This window comes from Petaurus breviceps, unplaced genomic scaffold (assembly GCF_028583685.1).
Source record: "Petaurus breviceps papuanus isolate PSGF00001 unplaced genomic scaffold, PetGlider_PUasm1.0 428, whole genome shotgun sequence".
Classification (NCBI taxonomy): Eukaryota; Metazoa; Chordata; class Mammalia; order Diprotodontia; family Petauridae; genus Petaurus; species Petaurus breviceps.
This window is the reverse complement of record NW_027186331.1, coordinates 4,621,093-4,641,512: the sequence shown is the minus strand read 5'-3', so window position 1 is coordinate 4,641,512 and position 20,420 is coordinate 4,621,093. Positions and strand designations below refer to the sequence as shown.

The 20,420-nt window shown below is 58.5% G+C and overlaps 1 protein-coding gene across 2 annotated transcripts in view; it reads right to left on the bottom strand.

Moving 5' to 3' along the window:
• Nucleotides 1-16,650, bottom strand: part of PPM1F (protein phosphatase, Mg2+/Mn2+ dependent 1F) — a 35,075-nt gene extending 18,425 nt beyond the window's left edge. The window contains exons 1-3 of one of the 2 annotated variants that reach the window (XM_069100914.1): nucleotides 16,558-16,650; nucleotides 7,531-7,777; nucleotides 2,652-2,803 (exon numbers count right to left, since the gene is read on the bottom strand). In XM_069100914.1, coding sequence (XP_068957015.1) covers nucleotides 2,652-2,803; nucleotides 7,531-7,736 — 358 coding nt within the window. In that variant the 5' untranslated portion in view covers nucleotides 7,737-7,777; nucleotides 16,558-16,650. Of the gene's footprint in view, nucleotides 1-2,651; nucleotides 2,804-7,530; nucleotides 7,778-11,682; nucleotides 12,026-16,557 lie in introns of those variants that run through there. The other variant, XM_069100917.1, reaches the window with a different exon arrangement.
• Nucleotides 16,651-20,420: the final 3,770 nt, after the last annotated feature.

The following is a 20,420-nucleotide window of genomic DNA, read 5'->3' as shown; positions in this document are numbered from 1 at the left end:
CAGGGCAGGGCACTCCAGAGAGCTGGCAGGGACACAGCCCAGACATGACGGGCGGTATCCAAGCCCCCATCTCTCTGCCAGAGGCTCCTCTGCCTAACGCAGGACACAAGGTGCTGGCTTGCCTAAATGATCATGTCATTCTTCAAAAGAGGGAGAAAAGCAGCAATTCTGGCCCTGACTCTCAGCTAAGGAGGACAAGGGTGCTCAAGTGTATGGACAGGAGAGAGGCTGCACCCGGAACTCTCAGGGAAGCAGAGAGTGTTTTTTTTTTTTACTCAGTACCTGTGTGACCTTAGATTCTTTATTTTTTCTTCTCCAAGCCTTAATTTCCTTATTTATAATAAGGTAAGGTGGTGAACAGAAAGAATTACTTCTAAGATCCTTCCTAGTTCTATGAGGTGAGATTGTGAAGTGCCAGGGTCAAGGTCACTGGCACCAAGGATCGGGGTGTTACGTAAATTAACCCTGCCTAAGACCCTCTCCGGGTCGTACACGGTACAGCCCCCAGCCCGGAATAGCAACTCCTGAACAGGAATGGGCAGAGTCCCCCCTCCCCCCAGCAAGGTTAATCAGCAGAGACTGTCCGAGCTGGAAGATGACACAGAGGAAGGGGATTAGCCTCATGAGGGGCCTAACCAGTACGCCTCACTGCTTCCCATCATGAACTGCCTCTGGCCCTTATTTCCTGATCATCCCGCACTAAGTTTGCCCTCTACAGATCTACTGTTTCCCCCCCGGACTGCAAGCTCCTCGAGGGCAGGACTGTCTTCTGCCTCCTCCTGAGTCCCCAGAGCTTAGCACAGTGCCTGGTACATAGTAGGCGCCTAATAAATGCTGACTGTGTTAGTGAAGGAGAAAGGGGTCAGGGAAGAGCCCCGAGTGAGAGAGGGCAGCTCAGGAGGATGAGGAACGTCAGACCTAAAGCTTCACAGGCGACTCCAGGCCAAGAGGGACCCAGGACGCTCAGGAATGACCGTCTGAGGACGAGGGATTCTGCCCCCCGCCTCCTCCAAGCCTCTCGACAAGGCCAGGAGCCAGGTGTTGCAGGAATCATCGTCCCCACTTGGAGAAGATACTGAAGTTCAGAGAGGAGTCCCAGCTGCCCAGACTGCTGTGCTGCTCTGAGGGAGGTGCCCACGGAATTCCGATCTTCCAGGGCCCCCAGAGGATGGAAGCCAAGCCAGGCAAGAGAGGACAGACATAAAAGTGTGCAGCAGGGACGCCTGCGTGCAGGAAGAGGGGGTCTGGCCTGGATTATGAAGTGTGAGAGGAGGTGGCTCCAGGAACATGAGCCCCGACCAACGTTCAGGCAGGAAGACAGCATCACTCCCTGCTTCCTGCTTCTGTTCTCTCTGTGGGTGGAAAGAAGGAACAAAAGCTCCTAGCTTCCCCTAAGGAAGGGAAGGCCAGGAAGAGGAGGGAGCCAGGGACAAATCCGGCTTCCTGGGTCACTGCCTGTCAGGGGGCCCAGGAGCTGACCACTGGGCCACACTGTCAGGGACCCCTGAGAGCCTGGGGGGAAGGGGAGCAGTGCCACCGGCTGGGGCCAACTGGCACCAAAACCCCGAGCGTGCACCCCCAGGGACAGCCCGTGAACCTCCAGCCAAGTGGGTGGGGATCACCCCCCCCAAAGGTCACATGCACAGAGCACCAAGGCTGGCCCTGCCATTTCACCAGCCCAGGGAGGGAAGACCTCCCTCTCCAAAGGCTTCTCTGCCACAGATAAGGGGCCTGGGGCCCTGAGGGGTTAGGCAGCCAACCCAGGGCTAGGCAGTGCCTGCATCTGTCAAAGGTAGGATTTGAACCCAGGGCTGTCTGGCTCTAAGGTCAACTCTCTAGTTACTACTACTCCCTAAACCTCACCATCAAATGCTTTATTATTATCCTTTTACTGAAAAGGAAACTGAGGTTCAGAGAGTGACTGGACCAGGGTTACCCAGCTAAAAAGGGTGGGATCTGAACTCAATTCTTTCTTATACCAAGTCCAGGCTAACTTCCTTTCTTTCTCTGGCAAGGACCCACCAAGACGATGGGTGGGGATGCTGTAGATACAGTTTGTCTAGAACGCAGCCGAGCATTTGACAAAGTGACGGGCTGGTGAAACGTCACAGATGCGGCCTCAGACCCAAAGTCTGGGTGCTGGAGTCTCTGGAAGGCGGTCTCCAGGCGAGGGCCCAGGGACGTGACCTTGGTGCTGCTGCTTCCTAAAATGTAAGCAATGACTTGGGCGAAGGAAGAGATGATGGGGCTGTTGGGGAGACAGCCCGTGCTCGGCTGACATTGCGGGTCTTGCCTGGCTGGGACGCTGAGCCAAAGCGACCAAGGGGAGGCCGCACTGGTCCTGGGTGCCCCAGTCTGGGCAGGATCCAGCAGGAAAGGGAAGGGCCCAGACCCGGCTCCTGATCCAGAGCCACTCGACCCTGGGGGACATGACTGGACCACTGACTGACCCCAGGGCGGCAGGGGAGGACAATGAGATGGGCCCTCTAGGGAAGCATCTACCCATCCTCAGCGCTGGGTGGGGCCAGGGGGGGGGCCATGGGCCCCCATGGGCGGGGGGGGGGGGGGGGCACTCCCAGCACACCTGCAAGCATTGGGCTTTTTCCATCTGTAAAATGAGACAGCCACAAGGCCAGGGCAAAGATACTCACAGGAGACACTGACTCCATCTTCCTCCTCTTCCTGCTCCTCTCCTTCCACTTCTTCTTGCTTCGGTAAATGCCTGAAGACAGACAGGTCAGCCTGCAGGAACTGGGTAACGGCTTCGTGGGTCAGGGAGCATGCCAGTGGCAAAGGCACATTCCTGGAGGGGAAGGAACAGGACATGTGACACACAGACGGCCCCCACACGGCCAGGGCCCTCAGGCCTAGCATACGCCTGCACACCACCACCTCCCCGGCGAGTCCCTGGGCACAATCATCCCCATTACCTCCCCGGGTGACAGGACCCGCTTGCACAGCTCTAGAACAGCTGTCTAGAAAAGGAAACTGCGCCCCAGATCCCAGCCGGCTTAACGGTGTGGGCACCTCTCCTCTCCGTCCCCTTCTCTGCTCAGACTCAGCTTCCTGCCTGGACGATGGCAATCACTGCCAACAGCTCTGCCCACGCCGGTCCATCCTCCACTCTGTGGTCAAGGGGCTCTTCCAATAGCTCAGGCCTGACCCATGCCACTCCCCTCATTCAACAGAGGCCCATGGCTCCCTATTACCATGAGGATCAGAAAGAAAATCCTCTATCTTCCATGCAAAGCCCTTTGCCACCTGGCTCCAGCCTCTCTTTCAAAGCTGGTCAGGTGTCACCACCCTCCCTGCACGCATCACAAGGCCCTGGCACTCTGACCTCCCAACAAGCTTTCCACCTCCAGGCCTTTGCTCAGGCTGTGGTCCCTGCCTGGGAGGCCCTCCCTCCTCATTTCTGGCTTCCTTCAAAGCTCAACTCAACCGCCGCATCCCCCAGGAGGCCGATCGTGATCCCATCTGAGGTGGCCGGGCCTGGGCATCGTAGGCACTGTGCATCTGCTCACACTAAGCGCACACGCTGCTTCCCCAGCAGAGGGCCACCTCCCAGAGAGCAGCGGTAACTCCCTTTGGTCTTGACGCTCCCTGCGCCTGCACACAGAAGGCATCCCATGTGACCTCTGCTGACTGACTGGTCACAGTGCTCACACTGGCAGGTCAGAGGAGATCTTTTCAGATACACTGCTCTCCAGCTCCGCCTCTCAATATGTGACATTAACTTTTTGAACCCAAGGGTGAGATTTTACATTGAGCTGCTCTATTTCGGCCTAATCGTGCAGCCTGTCACCATCTTTTGAGTCCTGACCCTGTCACCCAGTGTGTGACCTGCCTCTCTTGGCTCTAGGCCTCCTGTACAGCCAGGCCTTAGTCAAGGCCTTGAAGAAAGTATTCACCAGAGAAGGAAAGCACAGATCCCCTAGGCACTACCACCACACGCCTTCCAAGTTAACAGCAAGCAAATCATTAGAGGCTGCTTGACCAGGCAGAATCCTTGAAGTGCAAATTGTCAAATCATTGAAGTGCAATGCCATGACTTCACCCAATGCTCTGCCAAAATCCAGACAGACGTCTGGGCCATGATGCTGTTTAAAAAGCAATGACGTGGGGCGGCTAGGTGGCACGGTGAGTAAAGCGCCGGCCCGGAGTCACGAGGACCCAAGTTCAGTTCCGGCCTCAGACACTTAACACCTCCCCCCACACACGCAAAAAGCTAGCCGTGTAACCTTGGGCAAGTTACTTAAACCCAATTGCCCTCCAGAAGGCAAACAAATAAATAAAAAGCAATGACACTCATTTGGCACAGCCTGTTTTTGATGAAGCTTCCTATACCGGCCCTTCATGATCGCTGCTGCCTTTTCTTTCTAAAAGATATTACTTCTTTGATGCCTTTTATACATCCTGGTCATTCCCAGAATACGCGCCCCACACTGAGCCCTGCTTCACAACAAACTGAAACATGAGGCAAAGCCAGCATCGGACAAGGACACGACATCCCACACCCGGAGTCCCCACTGCGCAGGTGCAGCAGTAACAGCAGATGGCCTGTTCAGACAAGTCACGTTACCTCTCTCTGCCTAAACAGAGTTGAGTTTCCTCAACCGTGAAACAGGAATAAGAATTGGGTCTGTGCCCCAGGGTGGATGTGAGGCTCGAGGTACCATCTGGAAAGTGCTCAGCACACAGCAGGTGTTTGGCCAGCCCTCCCTCCCTCCCCAGAGGAGGGAAGCTGCCTGGGTCGCCCTTAATCTTGGCGTGATGGCGTGGCAGCCTGGTCACCCTTCAGGGCTGTCTCTGCTGACAAGCTACACACTGTGTCTGCTCCTCTCCAGGTTCTGCTCACTTCACTGGATCAGATCAGACAAGTCTTCCCAGGCTTCTCTCATGAGGCTTCCATTCCTGCCACATCAAGGAGCCTTCACTCGGGACACAGAAAGGCCCGCCGTATGTGCTGGATGCCTTGCTTTCTGCCCGTGACCTCCTCTGGGCCAGCCCTCACACATCTGACCTTTCCTCTAATAGCACAGTCTAGAATGTGGCCAGCCGTCCCCACATCAACATCACTGGCCTGGCGTTTGTAGACTCCATTCTCTTTTCTTCCCTCTGCCAGAAATGGGGACGGTTCCCCTTTGACAACTCCACAGAGTCTCCATCATGTTAGCACCCAAGGACAGAGTGGCCCAGGTGACCTGAACTCCCCTACAATTTCCATCCTTATCTGGAGTGGTCCCAGCTCTGTCCTGGCCATCCACGTTCTTGCCATCTCGGGCCCCTCGCAAAGTCTGTCATCAAGCTAAGGGAGAGACTCGTGGCTACACGGATTCGAGAAAGGCCTCAAACACCAACGACAGATGCGAGATGCTGCCTGACAGTCACCTGCATTTCAGTGACTCAAGGAGTCATTTAGCAGCAGCGTTCAAATGATCCTCTGTGGGCCGGAAGGAGACGCAGACTCTCAGACGTGACCAACATCTTGGTCGGGCTGAAGTCTGCTCGACTCTGTTAGAGAGTCCCCTCCCGAGTCTGCTGGGAGAGGTAGGGGAAAGAGCAGGATTCAAGGCACACAAGAGGGAGAGGGGGAAGGACAGCAGGGCCGTGGACAAGAAGGCGGCTTCCCAAGCTCCACGACACGTCTGTGACACTCAAAAAGAGCCTGTGACAGAAGAGATGGCGGCTTTGACACTGTCCTCTTCCCTTCTACGACGGACACAGAGGAACTCCTCACTTTAGCTGGGACTTATTAATGCCAGAAATTCAAAAAATCAAACACTTTTTAATTAAAATAAAGCACCTGGGAAGCAAGTGCAAATAAGACAGAGACAGTCACCAACCCAGGAAAAAAGGAAAATCCAAACCAACCCTCCTCTTCCAAACATCGCCACCCCCATCCAGGCTTTGGGGCTTTCCAGGGGAGCTGTGAAGCCCTGCTCCTGACTGGGGGACCAAGAGGATCCCTGGCCATGATGTCCCCCAGGAAAACGAAGGGTCTGGGGAGAGGCCCCAGGGCGAGAAGGCAGGGAGGAAGAAGGCACAACCATACTCCGGAGGCAGTCCAACGAGGGGCCGCTGGAGGGCATGGAGGAAAGATGGTGGGGAATAGGAGACCTGTCTCTCATAATAACAACTAATTATTGAATCAGATCTAAGGTTTTTCCCTTTTTCTGCTTCCAGAAACTAACCAGTGTGGGAAATCTGTCTCAAAGACAGCCCCAGGCCACGCTCTATCAGACAGCAGAAGCAAGTCTAAGTTTGTCCTGCTCAGACAGGGGTGGGACAGGTGACATGGAAATAGGTGAGTCTCTTTCCAAGTACCCCAAGACCCATTGTAACTGCCCAGCCTCTCACTGTAAAATCCGAATTCTCGTTAATGGTTAACCAGAGTTAACCAATCAAGAACATATGAACTAGGAGCCCACCACCATTGTGAGAGTCACTGACCTCCTTTTGCTAAGAAACATGCCAGCATTATTAATAAAATGATTAAATTCCCCAGAACTTTTTAAATGTCACACCCAGCCTGAGGGCCAGGCCCTTCCTGGGATGAGGAGGGGAGGAGGAAGGGACTGGTCCTGCCCTTGGTCAGCCTTGGGGGGAGGGGGGGGCAAAGGAAGGAGACAGAAGAGCCCATTGACATTTCTGAATGGTAGAAGGCGGAAGGGTGACCTCAGAGAGACAGCCCCAGCCTGATCTTGGTACTGGGAGAGAGAAAGAGAAAGAAAGCTCAGTTCTCTGCCCGGTCCATGCTGATCTCCAGAGGGAACAGCTTGGCAGCCCAGTGGGCTTCAGCAGGGGGGCAACCTTCTGCACTCCTAGAGGCTCCCCTGGGGGCCACACTCTCACACCAATATAAAGCTACGGGCAGTCATTAGAATCCCTCAATTTTGGGGGGTGGGAGGGAAAACCTCTGGAATCCAGAGACAATGGAGGAAGAACTGTCCCTGTGGGGATGGGGAGAAAGGGAGGCCTGTTGTCCTGGCTCCCCGGAGGTTATCTCGGTGGCCATGAGGCTCCCCGCCAGCTCTGCTGGGTCTCACTTGGGCAGTGTCCTGTTTTGAGGGCCCAGACAATGGCTGGCGGGGGCCACTCACTTCCTGTTTCCTCATATCCCGCCCTTACATCCTGCCACTGAGAACTGCTCAGGGGTGACATGGGCTTGGGGGGTTGCTGGAGATGTGGCGGAAGGCTGCTTGCACACGATTAGCTCATCCCCCAGCACCAGTGGAGAAGGCCAGATGTCTCAGCTAAGGCCAGCCCCTGGCTGGGTCCCTCAGGGGAGGACCCAGCTCCCATCTGCTGAACAAGGTACTGGTCACACAGCACTCTATGGACTGACTGCTCTGGTCCTCCAACAGTCCCAGGAGGGAGACAGTAAGAGCTCAATGACCCCACCTCACAGATGAGGAGAGTGAGGCCCAGAGAGGACACAGCAGAACCGTGCACTGGCAGCCGCGAGCCCCTCCGTGCTCAGCTGGTCTCTGCTCTGGGCCTGCAGGGAAGGGAAGGAAGTGCTCCTACCTGCTGCCGAGGAAGCCCAGGGCCAGCTCCCTCAGCTCCCCCTCCGCTTCATCCTGGCTCAGAGGGGCTCCTGGCACCTTCCATGGCAATGCTGCCTCCTGGCTCAGAGGGCCTGGAAACTCCAGCAGGAAGGCATCCACGAAGCCCTGGGCAGCCTCAGCGCTTGGGGCCAGCAGCCCCGTCTCCTTTGGGGCAGGCGAGGTCATCCTGGGAGCATGGCTGGTGCCTCTCAAGGGCAGTCCTCTCTCTGGGAGAAACAAGGAAGGCCCGGGCCAGTCAGGGTACCGCCTCTGCCTCTGTCCTCCCGACCCACCCTCCAGCCCCAGGAGTCCACCGAGGCACTGCCCTCCCCCCCAAGGCTGAGCCTCTCATCAGGCAGCCCAGGAACGCACTGGTATTCGGACCAGCAGCCCCAGAGCGGGCAGTCGGGCAGCCCCTTCATACAAGTGTGAGGCTTTATGTTCTGAGGGCCCTGCACAGCACCTGGAACACAGTACGGCCACAATACTTCTGTACTGCCTGACTTGTGGGCCCTGACTGCCACACCCGGCAGCCTGCTCCCCCACAGCTAGCCTTGCCGGGATCCTCCTCAAGGCCCCCACCCAGGGGTGCCAAGGCACTAATGGGCGCCCTCCCCGGTCCTGACCTCATCTCCCCAGCCTCCCCCCCAGAGGAGACAAAGAAAGGCTTTGCTGACATCTGTCACAAATGTCCCCACACCCTACATCTCTCGCTGCCTCTCTCCTCCTGGCCTCCTCTGGCCCTCATGGCTCAGCTGACACCCTCTAGGTGGGCGGGGGGGGGGCCTGTTCCTCCCTTGGGGGTCTCCTCCCTCCCTCCTTTGCCAGCTCATCCTTTCCATCCTGGCCCCTAAAGGGTTCAGCCCTTCTCTGCTCCCTTGGTGGCCTCCTCAGCTCCCACAGGGATCCTGACCAGCCTTCTGCAGACGACTCACAGATTTACAAGGTCCCCCCATCACTGACCACCTTCTAGGCACCTGCCTAGAAGTCCCCTAGGCACAGGAAACTCAAAATGTCTGCAACTGAGCCATCAGCGCTCCCTCAAACTGCCTCTCCCCCAGCCCTCATGGCTCACCTTCCCAAGGCACCCATACACCCAACGCCTGTCCCAGCATATGGAGCCTCTCTAGGACTCCGCAGGCAGCAAGGGCCCCCAACGGGCGCTCTCACCTCAAGCCATGGTCCCTGGTCCCTTCCAATAGGGCCTCTGAAAAGCAACCTTCCTAACACAGCGCCAACTGCTCGAGAGGCCTGGAAGGCCCTCCAGAACCCCTCACCTCTGCTCCAGAACCCCTTACTGGCCCCCATCCCTGTGTCTGGAAGGTCCTCCAGGATCCCTCACCTCTGCTCCAGAACCCCTCACTTCTGTCTTTCAGAATCCCCAATTTTCTCCAAGGCTCAGTTCACGAGCCACTCTGACTCAGAACAATCACCTAGCACTGGTTTTGTATAAGCCTTGATCCAACCTGCTGTTCCTGAAAGAATGCAAACCCCTCCAGGGCAGCCCCAGAGCCCAGGCCTGGAACACAGTCAGTGCTTAACTAGGACCTGGCTGCCAGACCCTGGCCCAAGGCTCTCTGCAGGGTAGGTCCCCAATGATCTCGGCTGAGGCTCTCGGGGGGGGGGGGGGCTTCCTTCCCCACCTGGGACCAGTCCTCTTACAAGGGAATGTCAGCTCCTGCTAACGTCCCTTTTTGTGTCCCCAGGCCCCCAGTAGGGCTCAGCAAACAACGCCCTGTGAGTGTGACTGTGACGGAGCCATCCCCTCCTCACTCACGAGGGCTTGGCTTTTAGTGCCATCAGTCACTTTCATCCTGCCCTCTCCTCGACTGAGAAAATGGATGTGGTCTCTTAGCAGAGCCCTCCTGGGGAGAAGGGGGAGGGGCCTGGTGCCAGGGTCAGGCTCAGCACGGCCATGCCCTTGGGCAAAATTGGCAGAAGAGCTTGGGGGCCGAGTGAGAATCCTGGGGAGGTCAGTCACATTAGGGCACAATCTGCCTCCCCTCCAGCCCCAAACCTGGCCCTCTGGGAAGCCCTGCTTCCTCCTGAGCACGAGGACCCCCCCCCCCCCCCCTCACTCAGCTGCTAGAGGCTTGAAGCCTCCAAGGAGTCTGGGCCCCCTTTGCCGACTTCCCCGCCTCCGATGGAATTCTAGTCCTAATACAGAGCTCTGACTGGCCACCCCCGACTCAAAACCTTTCAATGGACAAAGGAGGCAAAGGCAGTCTCAACCTGGAGAAATTCTACAGTGAAGGGGGCTCAGGGCGATGGATAGTCAAGAAATGACTACATGGAATGCCCTGACGGCACACCTGAGGGGTGGGATCCCCAAAGGTCAGGGCCCAAAACGGCAGAGGCGCCAAGTGAGCTTTCACCAAGGGAGCCTCATGAGTGCTGGGAGGGGGACACCTGGCCAGACTTCGGGCCAAACAGCTTGTGACGGAAGGCTGGAAACAGCAGCCAACCGAAAAGCCGAAGAGGGATGGGCTGAGCATCTCTGTGCTATGAGAAATGATGGAGGACTCAGGGCAAACACAGGGTCCCCCAGGCCACTACTGCGGCCATGTTCCTCCCTCAGCAGAATCTCCTGAACACGTACCAACCCTGGTGCAGACCCTAGCCCTCTAACAACCTGGGAGGGGGCTGCCTCCATTCAGCCACCACAGGGACCTCCCTAAGGCTCACTCCCTACTCAATAGAGCCAGTGGCCTCCCTATGGCCCCCAGGAAGTCTTCGAAGCCCTTTATACCCTGGCCCCTGCCCCCTCCCTAACATCTCCTCTGAGGCATTCTCTCCCACTGTCCTCCCCACCCCCCCAGTGTGATGTCCACAGCGCTACCTGTTCCCTAAGGCCTTCTCCCACACCACGTGACACCAGTCTCTTCCCTCGGCCAGTGATGGTCCATTTCTGCTGGGTACAGGTGGCCTGGCTGTTCCTGCTAGACTCTAAGCTCCCTGGGGGCTCTCCACACCATTTTCTCCTAGCACCTGGCACACAGTAGGTGCTTAATCAATACCTGTGGCCTATTTATGGGACGTGCTGCGGATCAGAGACTCCCTCAGGTGGGGCAGATGGCTCTGGCCATCCTCGGCCCCCCGTGGAGCTGAGTGTTTACAGTGGGCTCTCCTAAAGGCTGGGCCTGCTTCTCTAGGCACCTGCCCTGCCCACATCACACCGAAACCATCACACTTTGGGACCAGGACCCCCAGGGGGATGGCATCCAGGGGCTGCTGTGAGCGATGGAGAGGTCGGCCTCAAAGAGCTTCTGCTGGAGGCTCTGAAAGGCCCCACAAGGGGAAGGGGTGGCAGCCCTGGAAAGGCCTAGCATAGCCTGATCTGAGGGAAAAAACCTTAAAAATGAGAGCTGTTCAAAGAGGGAGCAGGCCCCTCAATGGGGCCACGAGCGCCCCCTCCTTGGAGGCCCGAGGGCCACTCCTCAGAGAGGGGCTGGGATCCCAGCTAACAAAATCCTTTCCAGTGACTCCCCCCAGAATCAAGCCCAAATTCCCTCCACTGGCCTCCCAGTCCTTGGTGATCTGGCCCCACCCTCCCTCCCTCCCGTGGTTACTGGGGACCCTCCCTGGCTACCACTTTGGTCTCTGCCCCACTGCTGCTCAGGGCTCCCTACTGGGATGCTCCTTCCTTTCCCAGGCATCTCTCTACCCACCCCATCATCACCTGGGGACTCCTCCCCATTACTCAAGGTCCAATTCAAACCTCAGCCCTCCCCCCAAGAACCTGAGGGCCTGCAGGGATCAGGAGTCCAGGGGGGCTCCCAGCTCCCCTCCAGTGGGGGAGAGAGGCCGCCCCAGCAAGACAAAGCAACCCCCTCTATGCACCCTACTCTCTCCCAGAGCTCCATGGGCCCCACAGCCAGGACTTGAACCCATCTCCCTGACTCCACGGTCAGCTCTCTGACCACTAGGCCACATGGCCTCTCTCTGACTCCCCTCCCTGTACTACCCTTTCCACAGGGAAGCACAGTACTCCTAGGCTCCCTCCCTTCCAGGTTCAGGCCAGGTGCCACTTCCCACAGGAGGCTTTCCTTGATCTTCCATTCACTAACCTGGTAAAGGTGGCCTCCCCCCAGTAGAATGTGCCCCCCTGGAGCCCCAGCCAGAGTCTCCTCACCAGAAGCTCAGGACAAGTTGGGGCCTCTCCACCTTCTCCTGGGTGAATTGGGTCTTCGGCAGTCTAGTGAAAACTATGGATGCCCCCTCCAAGTACACAGGATCAAAACAGTTTAAGTCAGTCACAGACTCCAAGAATCCCGGATTGTAACTCACTGGATGAGGTGCAGGGCCAGGGTCAGGGGGCCTGGGCCCAGCCATGCCAGGGTGTGCCCCAGCCAGCTGCCCTGGCTCCCGCTCTTGGCGAAGGCCTTGAGCTCAATTCTGGGAGAATGCTAGAGCCTGGGGGAAGGGGGGGAAGAGACCCAAGAGTGTTTAAACTGAGCCTGAAGGTTTGCTAGCAGCTTCCTAGCAATCTGCCTAGAGGCCTCCTGAGAGGAGATGGAAAGGGCAGGAAGGGAGGGGCCAAGGATGCTCCAAGAGACTGGGGAGGGGCTGAGGAAGGGGGGAGAAGCTGGGCTGGGGGGGCGGGGGAGGGGAGTACTGAGGCCAGCAGCTGGGCCGGTGGCATGCTGGGATGAGACCCTTCTGAAATCACCCCAGACCCTGGCCAGGGACTTTGACTTCTGGCCCAGGGCCCTCTTGGGATTTTGCCAAAACGTGGCCTCTCCCCGGTCACTGGCCACTCTGCTGTCCCCTGGGGTCCACTCCCCTGGCCTGGGAACAGCCCTCCATCCTGCCTCAAGCTCTGTCCTTATGGCATTCAGCCTGCCTGGGCCTCCCTCTGTCCCTGACAAGGGGCAGAACCAGGCCCAGCTTTCGTCCCATTCAGCGGAAAACAGAAGGCCTTTCATCTGAGGGCTCCAATGTGGGCCGAGTCAAGAACCACCCTGTCACAAAAGGAAGCCCTGGTTCTTGGAGCAGCAGCCACAGAAGCCAGTCACAAAACGGCTGGGGCAGGGGCCTGCTCACTGACCCACCCACGCAACCTTTCTTCCACAGCTGGGGGCAGACAATGACCCAGGCATTTGGTCTTCTTTGGCCCAGCCCAACCTTGGGGAGAGCCTGAGAAAGGAAGGGCCTGGCCTCCCCCAGTGTGATTCTGACACCAAAGCCCCAACCCAGGCTGCCTCCTATCTTTTCCAAAGGATTCTCCAGGAGCTTCATAAAACGTTCCCATCTATATCTCAGGGTGAAATTGGGCTGGCAGGGACAGGTGAGGAACCTGAGTCAACTAACAGCCCCAGGGCCTGGCTGGCTCCCTCCTCCATGACTGTGGGAGCAGAATCATTTCACAAAACGTCACGTTTGGGATGCTAACAAGGAAAAGGGCCAGCACTGAGGACGGCCAGTAAGTGATTAATCAGGGCCGCTGACTGTCTAGGGTGCATGAGTTTGTAAAACCACCTGGAGCCTGGCAGCCAGCCTGCTGGGAAGCCCTGCATAACCCACCCCAGTGGCCTCCCAGGTCCGGTGTAAAGCCTGCTGGCCTCCCCTCTTTGGGGTAGCCCTGCGGACAGCCAGATTAAACAGCCTCTCCATGGGGCCCAGAGGAACAAGGTAAAACCCTCTGGCTCCAGGACAATGACCCGTCCCGAGACTGCTCCTCTCCTCAAGGAGTCAACATTATGTGGCCCTTTTCTCACAATAACCTGGGCTCCGAGGGAGTAAACTATCACCCCACTGGAGAGAAGAAGAACCAGGCTTGGGCTGATGAATCGGCTAGCCCAGGGGACCCCACCCAGCACTCGAGATGGGTCTTACCCCCGCTTGAGGCCCATCCAGCGCTCCCAGACTGCCCCCAACGTCAGGATAAATGAAAACGCCGGGCCCTCCCAAACTCTTAGATCGGGCTGAGACCTTCCAGGCCAGCTAAGTCTAACCCCAAGACCCTCTAACCTCCCACCCTCTATGGTCAGCCTGCAGGATTGGGGTAGGGCTCGGCTTTGTGGACCAAAATTCTCCCCCACCGAGAGACTCATAACATACAGGTAGAAACAGGCCAGCCCATCCTCCTGAACGGGATGAGCCAATCTCCAAATCTGCTCCTCATTCAAAATGGCTGGGGCGAGTTACTCAAATTCTGCGGGTCCCTACTCTCTGAAAATAAGGGATTTGGATGCAATGGCCTTCAGGAGACCTGAGGAGCCACAGGACGCCAGCCCTTGGAGGAGCAAGGCTCATAAAAGCAAGACACAGAAATTTGGGATTTCACAGCCAGACCATTTTTCTGAGCTCAGCTCATCCTGATTCTTTATTTAATAAAGAATGAGGGTTAGGGCAAAAGGGCCAGCGAGGCCAAGTGACTGCCCCAAGGTCACACAAGTCTTGTCAGAAGTGACTGGAAGTCCTCCCTCCTCTTCCCTGGCCCATGGGCCTGCTGGTCTCCCTGCCTCCAGCCCACCCTACACTGTAGCTCTTAGTGCCAGGGCCCAGGTTGGATGCCATCAGTGACAGAAAACGTAATAAAGCATTCAGTCAGGCAAGGGCATCAAGCTGGGCAATCTCCAAGGCCCCAAAGGCTCCAAGCCAACCTCCGTCCTCGCCACACATTTCTGGTGTCCCAGGTAATGCCTACCACAGAGCCTTGCAGGCCATAGACACTTTGATGGGAAATAATTTAGTATTAATTTATAACTTGCTGAGGGGGGAGGAAGATTACTGCAGAACCCAGTGGTGTTTGTGGAAGAGGATGTGAAGCCTGAGAGACCCCGAGGACATGAGGGGCCGTAATGAGCTGGGCCAAAGGTGTGGAAAGGAAAATAAAGGCAAGTTCAGAGGGACAGAGAATGCTGATGGGGTGGGCACACACGGTGGTTGGGTCTGAGAGAATGATGGGACAGACACCAGCAGCCTTCCCACCCAAGGTCTCGAACGCCAGGCAAGGCTTCCATCCTGCACAATCAGAGCAGTACATGAGGAAGCTAAGGTGCCCTCTGCACCAGAGAAGGGGCAGCAGGTACAAAAAGGAGGCGGCTGTAGGCAGGAAGGACTCCAATACCCTATGGTTCCCAGCATGGGAAAGGCTGCGGGCAGAGACCCCTACCTCAGGAAGGTGATCTGGCGGAGGAGAGAGAATTCAACACACCAAGCCGGCCCCACACTGGGCACGGAGGGTCCGAAGGGCTCGGTGCTCTACGTGAGGGAGTTGTGAGCTGGTGGCACCAGAGGTGTCCAGACCACCACCGCTACAGACAGGCCTCTTGTTCTGGGGGTGCTGCGCACTTCACAGGGATGAGGGAGGCTCGCAAACACGCTCTTTGTGTCCTGTGCCTATCTGCACACGGTCCCCCATGCCCAACTGGGCAATGAAGCAGTGGCCTCATCTTCAGGGACAGAGGCCCCCTCATGGCCTGGCACCATCGTTCCCCCCTCTACCTTCCTTCCCGGGCCTGTCTGCTCTCTGTACGCAGGGCTCACCGCCCCACTCACAGAATGCCCGGCCTCCTTCAGAGCTTGGCACAAGAATCTCATCCTGGCCTACGGGGGCTGGCCCGGTGCCTTCAGCTGGCAGGGCCATGATGCGCCCCACCCCCCTGCCACCTCAGCTTCCTTTGGAGCTTAAGGACCACAGAGGTCTCTGTGCTCACCCCCTTAGTCTGGCCTGTTCCCCCAAAGGCTCTGCACCTGCTTTTCCAATGTCTGGCACTTTCCTTCCTTGTTGTGTCCAATAAGATGGAAGCCTCTGAAGGTGGGAACGTGTGTGTACGTGTGTGAGTGAGTGTGTGTACGTGTGTGAGTGAGTGTGTGTTTCCAGCTCCTAAGCACCATGCTGGGCCTGGGGAGCACACTTAAATAAATGCTGCCACATCTAGGAAACATTAAGAGAGACAGAATGAGCCAAAAAGGAGCCTGGGAAGGGGCGAACAAGCAAGATCCTACCAAGGCAGGGCCGCCCTGGCTGCGCACACGACCCTCTAACTCGTCCCTCTCCACAGGGGGCAAACACAGGGCCGGGGGGAGGCCTGGCTGAAGGCGCCCACGAGGGAGGTGGCCTCCCAGAGCGCCCCGGGGCCTCCCTCCCTGCCAGGGCTGCCGAGCCCCTGCCTCGGCACAAATCGGGATCTGAAGCTTGGATTCAGCAGAGGCCGCCCCCCAGGGCCTTGAGGGCCACCAGCGACCCAGCCCTTAAAAAAGGACGCAGGGTCAGCCTGAGGTGGACCGCAGCAGATTTCCTTTTTCAAACACACAAAAAAACCCGTTTTAAAACCTACCCAGCAAAAAGAGAGAGGGGCTAAGGCGCCCCTTCTGAAAGGCTCCAGGCTGAACCCTGCAGGGGCCCCCCTGGGCCCTAGATTCCGGGGTCCCAGCCTCCCGGTCTGGTCCCAAGGCGGCCACTAGGCTGCCCCCCAGGCAACGGGTGGGGAGACTGGCTCCCCCCAAGGAGGCACTTCTCTAGCAGGAACCGGAACCCCCCTTTTCACCCTCCCAAACTCTCTCCCCTCTGTACTGCCCCCTTCTACCCTGCAATAGGGGGCTCCCAGCAGCTTTCCCCTCCCCCTCCCCTTTTCGGGGGGGGGGGCTCCCAGCTCCCTTCCCCTCCCCCTCCCTGGCGGCCTTCAAAGGTCGCCCCGCCCCCTCTTGACGGCTTGGGGAGAGGCTGCTGCAAGTGCTGCCCCCATCGGGCCCCCCGCCCGGCTCCAGAGCACGGGCGGCCGAAGGCGGGGTGGGGCGCGCCCCGGGGGGTCCCGGGGGCCAGGCAGCGATAACGCCGCCAGGGGCACGTGGGGGACAGGGACCCGCGACAGGAGCCGAGGCCGGGGAGGGTCTCGGAGCGCACGCGCGCCGCGCCCCCAACCCCCAGCCCATTAAGCGGATGGGGACACTGAGGCTGGGGCGGCGCAGGGCCCCCGGGAGTGTCCGCCGCGCCCCCGGCTCCGCCCCAGCCGGCGGGAGGCCCCAGGCCCTCCCTAGGACCCCCCCGCGGCCGCCTCACCTGGCTCGGGGCCGCGCCCGCGCTCCCGCACACTCGGGGTCCGCACTCGCCGCCGGGACTCACCGGGCTCACGCGCACGCGCACACCCGGGCTCCGCGCGCTGGCCCCGCCCCCGCCCCGCCCACTTCCCCCTTAGGCTCCAAGCGCTCTTCTCTTTCACTTCCCGTTTCCCGGGCAGAAGCGCAGGCGCAGGCCAGCTAGGGGGCAGGGCCCGAGGAGCGTGGGGCGGGGCTTGGCGGGGACGGGGCGGGGCTTGGCGGGGACGGGGCGGGGCCTGAGGGTGCTGCCCTCCACGTGCTGGGATTTGGGGCTTCTCAGCAGCCTGGCTCTGGCCGCGGGCTCCCCCAGGGTGTGCAGGCCGAAGAAGGGCCAGGACCCCTCCCCTCCATGCCTCCCCCCCGGGCAGACTGTTCGCTCCTCGAGGCCAGGGATTGTCTCCCGGGTAGCTGGGGAACACAGCAGAAGAGAGCTCAGGAAGAGCCAAGTCTGACGGTATGGTCCAGTCACTTCTCGTCTTCCTCCGGGACCTGGGACCGCCCTGAGGGTCACACGAGGTGACCTCGGCTCTTATTGCTATGACCTATCCGTGTACTCCCAGTACTTCCTGCAGTGACTGGCCCAAGCCCAGGGGTGGCCGGGGTAGGGGCAGAGGCAGAGGCAGCTTCAGGCGGGATGCCAGACCTGGTAAAGGTTGCCCCAAAGTGGCTGGTGGGCAGTGGGACCCTCCCACCAAGGCTGGGTGGCCATTTGTCAGCTTAGGTTCAGTTGGGGCTGAGGCATGTCAGGGTCCTGCCACCTTGGGGACCCGGCTGGCAGAGCGGGCACCCAACAGATGCCCAGTTGGCTGGGTTCTTCACTCACAAACAGTCCTGGAATGTGGCCTCGGGGCTGGCTGACTCTGGGATTCTGCCAGTAATCCCTGGCAGAGCCAGGATCAGGATCAGAATCCAGACCAGCTGACCCCAGCGTGCCATGGTGGGGGATGGCACTGTATCTTTGGGAGGAGGGGAGCTCACGCCAAGAGAAACACAGCCAGGCCTCAGGATGTCCACAAACTGAGACAAAGCCGTGGTCCGCATCTGCCCAGCTTTATGCCCTGGCAACAGTCCTGGGAAGTGGAGAGTGAAGGACTGTCCCTTATCAGAGAGGATGAAATGCGACAAGGAGGGCCAAGGTCTTCTGCTCAGGGCTGCCCTCAGTGTCAGAGGGAGGAGGTAGCCCTCTGCCTATGCCCCTCAGCCAAGACACTGGACAGCCACAGTCCTCCTGCAGGGAGTGGCCTGAGCTTGGGGGGCTGGCAGAGCCCTGATTTCATGCCTACTCCAGCCACGACCCCACAGAATGCTTCCTGTGTTGAAGATTCAGAGCCAGGAAGGGGCCTGGGAGATCCCCTGAATCAAACAGGCATCATCTCCCACTGTGTCCCAGGAGCCCTCATCTTAGAATGGTCTAGGGAGGTTAAGTGGCACAGCAGGAGGTTGAGGAGGGATTTGAACCCAGGCCTTTGGGACACCAGGCCCATCACTCTACCAACTGCTACAGGCTTCTAATTACTTAGTGATTAGTAATCTTGGAGTTAGAGCGCCACCTGCTGTGGCCTAGTCTCAGGAATTCTGATCCAACCCCAAGCACAAGTGTTTGTGCAGGAAGAAGGAAAATGGATGGAGAGTGAAGAAATAACAGTGATAATCCCTGGGTGCGCGCAGGCTCGCGGGGTGCAGAAGGCCTTGCTCACGAGGGCCCTGCGGTGATAGCGGGCTCAGAGGGCTCAGGGGACGCGCCGACTGGACAGGTGCCTGGGTCCCAGAATCCGAGCCTGTCCCTGGACCTCGGCGGTCCAGTCCAGCCCATGCCCCACCCCCGCCAAAGAGCCATCCAGCCTCCTCCTGAAGACCTCCAGGAAAGGGCAGCTCCCCCTGCCGTCAGCCCTCAATAGACCTTTCTGTATCTCCCGCCCATTCCTTCTACTTCAGCGCAGAGCCCTAGCTTCGGACTCCGAAAGACCACAGAGTTCAGATTCTGCTTTCACCTATTCACCAGGTGTGTGACTCTGGGCAAGTTATGGAGAACGCGTCGGCCTCAGCTTCTTCATCTGTGGAATGGCACAACAGCAGCACAGGGTCTTTGGGAGGAGCAAATCTGATAAAGCGCTTTGTAAGCTTTAAAGGGCTGTGTGATTGTCACTTCCCCGTGAGACCCAATCATCTCGCCCCAAAGCCGCCCTCCTCCTGCTCAGAGAAGATCCCTGTGCCCTAGCACTGCTTTTCCCCCAGTGTAGAACCTGGGCCCTGCCATCCTGGATCCCTCCCAGGACAGCCAGGCCACCAGCCTATCAGGGGGCCTCTCTCTGCACCCCCAGGTTAGCTGTGCCTGGCACATGACCCACCAGGGCTGGCTGGGTGAGGACACCAGCCCCAGGTGAGGCGTCTTGCCTAGGGTCAGAGGTTGTAACCTGGAGCCAGGACTAGACTGGCCCCCGACTCCAAACCTGGGGCTCTTCTCCCTAAAAGCAAAGTTTTGAAAAAGCAGGAGAGAAAATAGGGTTGGAGCTGGAAGAAAAGCCATGGAGCTGAAGAGCAGGAATTCGATCATTTCCCCTGGCCTCCACAGGAAATGGGAACAAAGGCCAGGAAGTGACCAGTGCACCCAGACCAGGGCCTTTCTTCTGCTTTGTGGGAAAGCCTCGCCCACAGAATCAGAGTGGCTCATTCAGAAGGGACCTGGGGTGGGTAGTCCAATCTCCCTTTAGAAGTGGGGAAGCTGAGGTACAAGGCGGGGTGTATGTGTGTGGGATGTGATTTGTCCAATCAGTGAACCGGGTGGTGTCACAGACATGGCCTGAGAAGCGAGGTGCCCTCTGGCCAGTGCACTAGGCACCCCTGCCCAGCAGGCAGGACCCTCTGGGGGTGGAACAGGAGGTGACTCCCCCAGGTGGGGGCATATGCCAGAAGAGGGCCCACAAAGGGCCATCCTCTTTCCATGCCATCCCACTCCCTTTCTCTCCCAGGATCTGTGGGCGTGGGGGAGTCTGTTTCTATTCCCAGGGGTGGTGTGAGATTTGTCTAGGCTTAGGGACAGATTAACTCATCAGGATCAAAAGCTGGAAATCCTTGGGAACGTTCCAGTCTGAGACCAGAGAGGGGTGGTCCCCTGCTCCTGGGCACAGCCAGCAGAGAACACAGCTGGCTAAATGCATCCTAGGGTCATAAGACCTAGGACCAGGGACCCAGCCCCAACAGGTCCCACCTGCCAGCTGGCTGAGGGTGCTCTGGGGGATGGATGAGGAGAGGAGAACAGGGCCCCAAAGGAATGCTCCGCCCCTGCCTCCCCAGCCACAGAAAGCACAATTGGGCCTTTTGTTCTGCACAGAAAACACGTGTCCCGTTGTGCAGGGCCTGGCTCCCATGGCTGGAGAGGGAACAGCCCATATCCACATGGGGCTCTGGAGGGCTGGGCCACAATGGCGACCTGAGGAGGCTCCTCCTTTTCCAGAGGAAGACACGGAGGTCCCCAGAGGCAGTGACTGTGCCAGCCTCCTCTTCCAGCTAGCCACACTCTCCCCTCTCATCTCTCCTCCTCCCCAGCAGCCTTCTCTGCGGGCACAGAATGGAAGCCCCTGGAGGGCAGGGCTGCCTTTCTTTTACTTATAAGGCACAGTGCCTGGCACATGGCAAGCGCTCACTTAGAGCGTTATCTCTCCCTAGTACCTGTCCCATCCTGCCCTGTGGGGGGTGGTGCGGGCATGGGCTGACCCCACTGACCTTCCCTTTGTACCCCTCCTGGGACCAGATCAGCAAAGCACTGGGACCCTGGCCTCAGCCCTGCCCGGTAAAGGGCCCTGCCCCAGGACACCCTGTGCCATG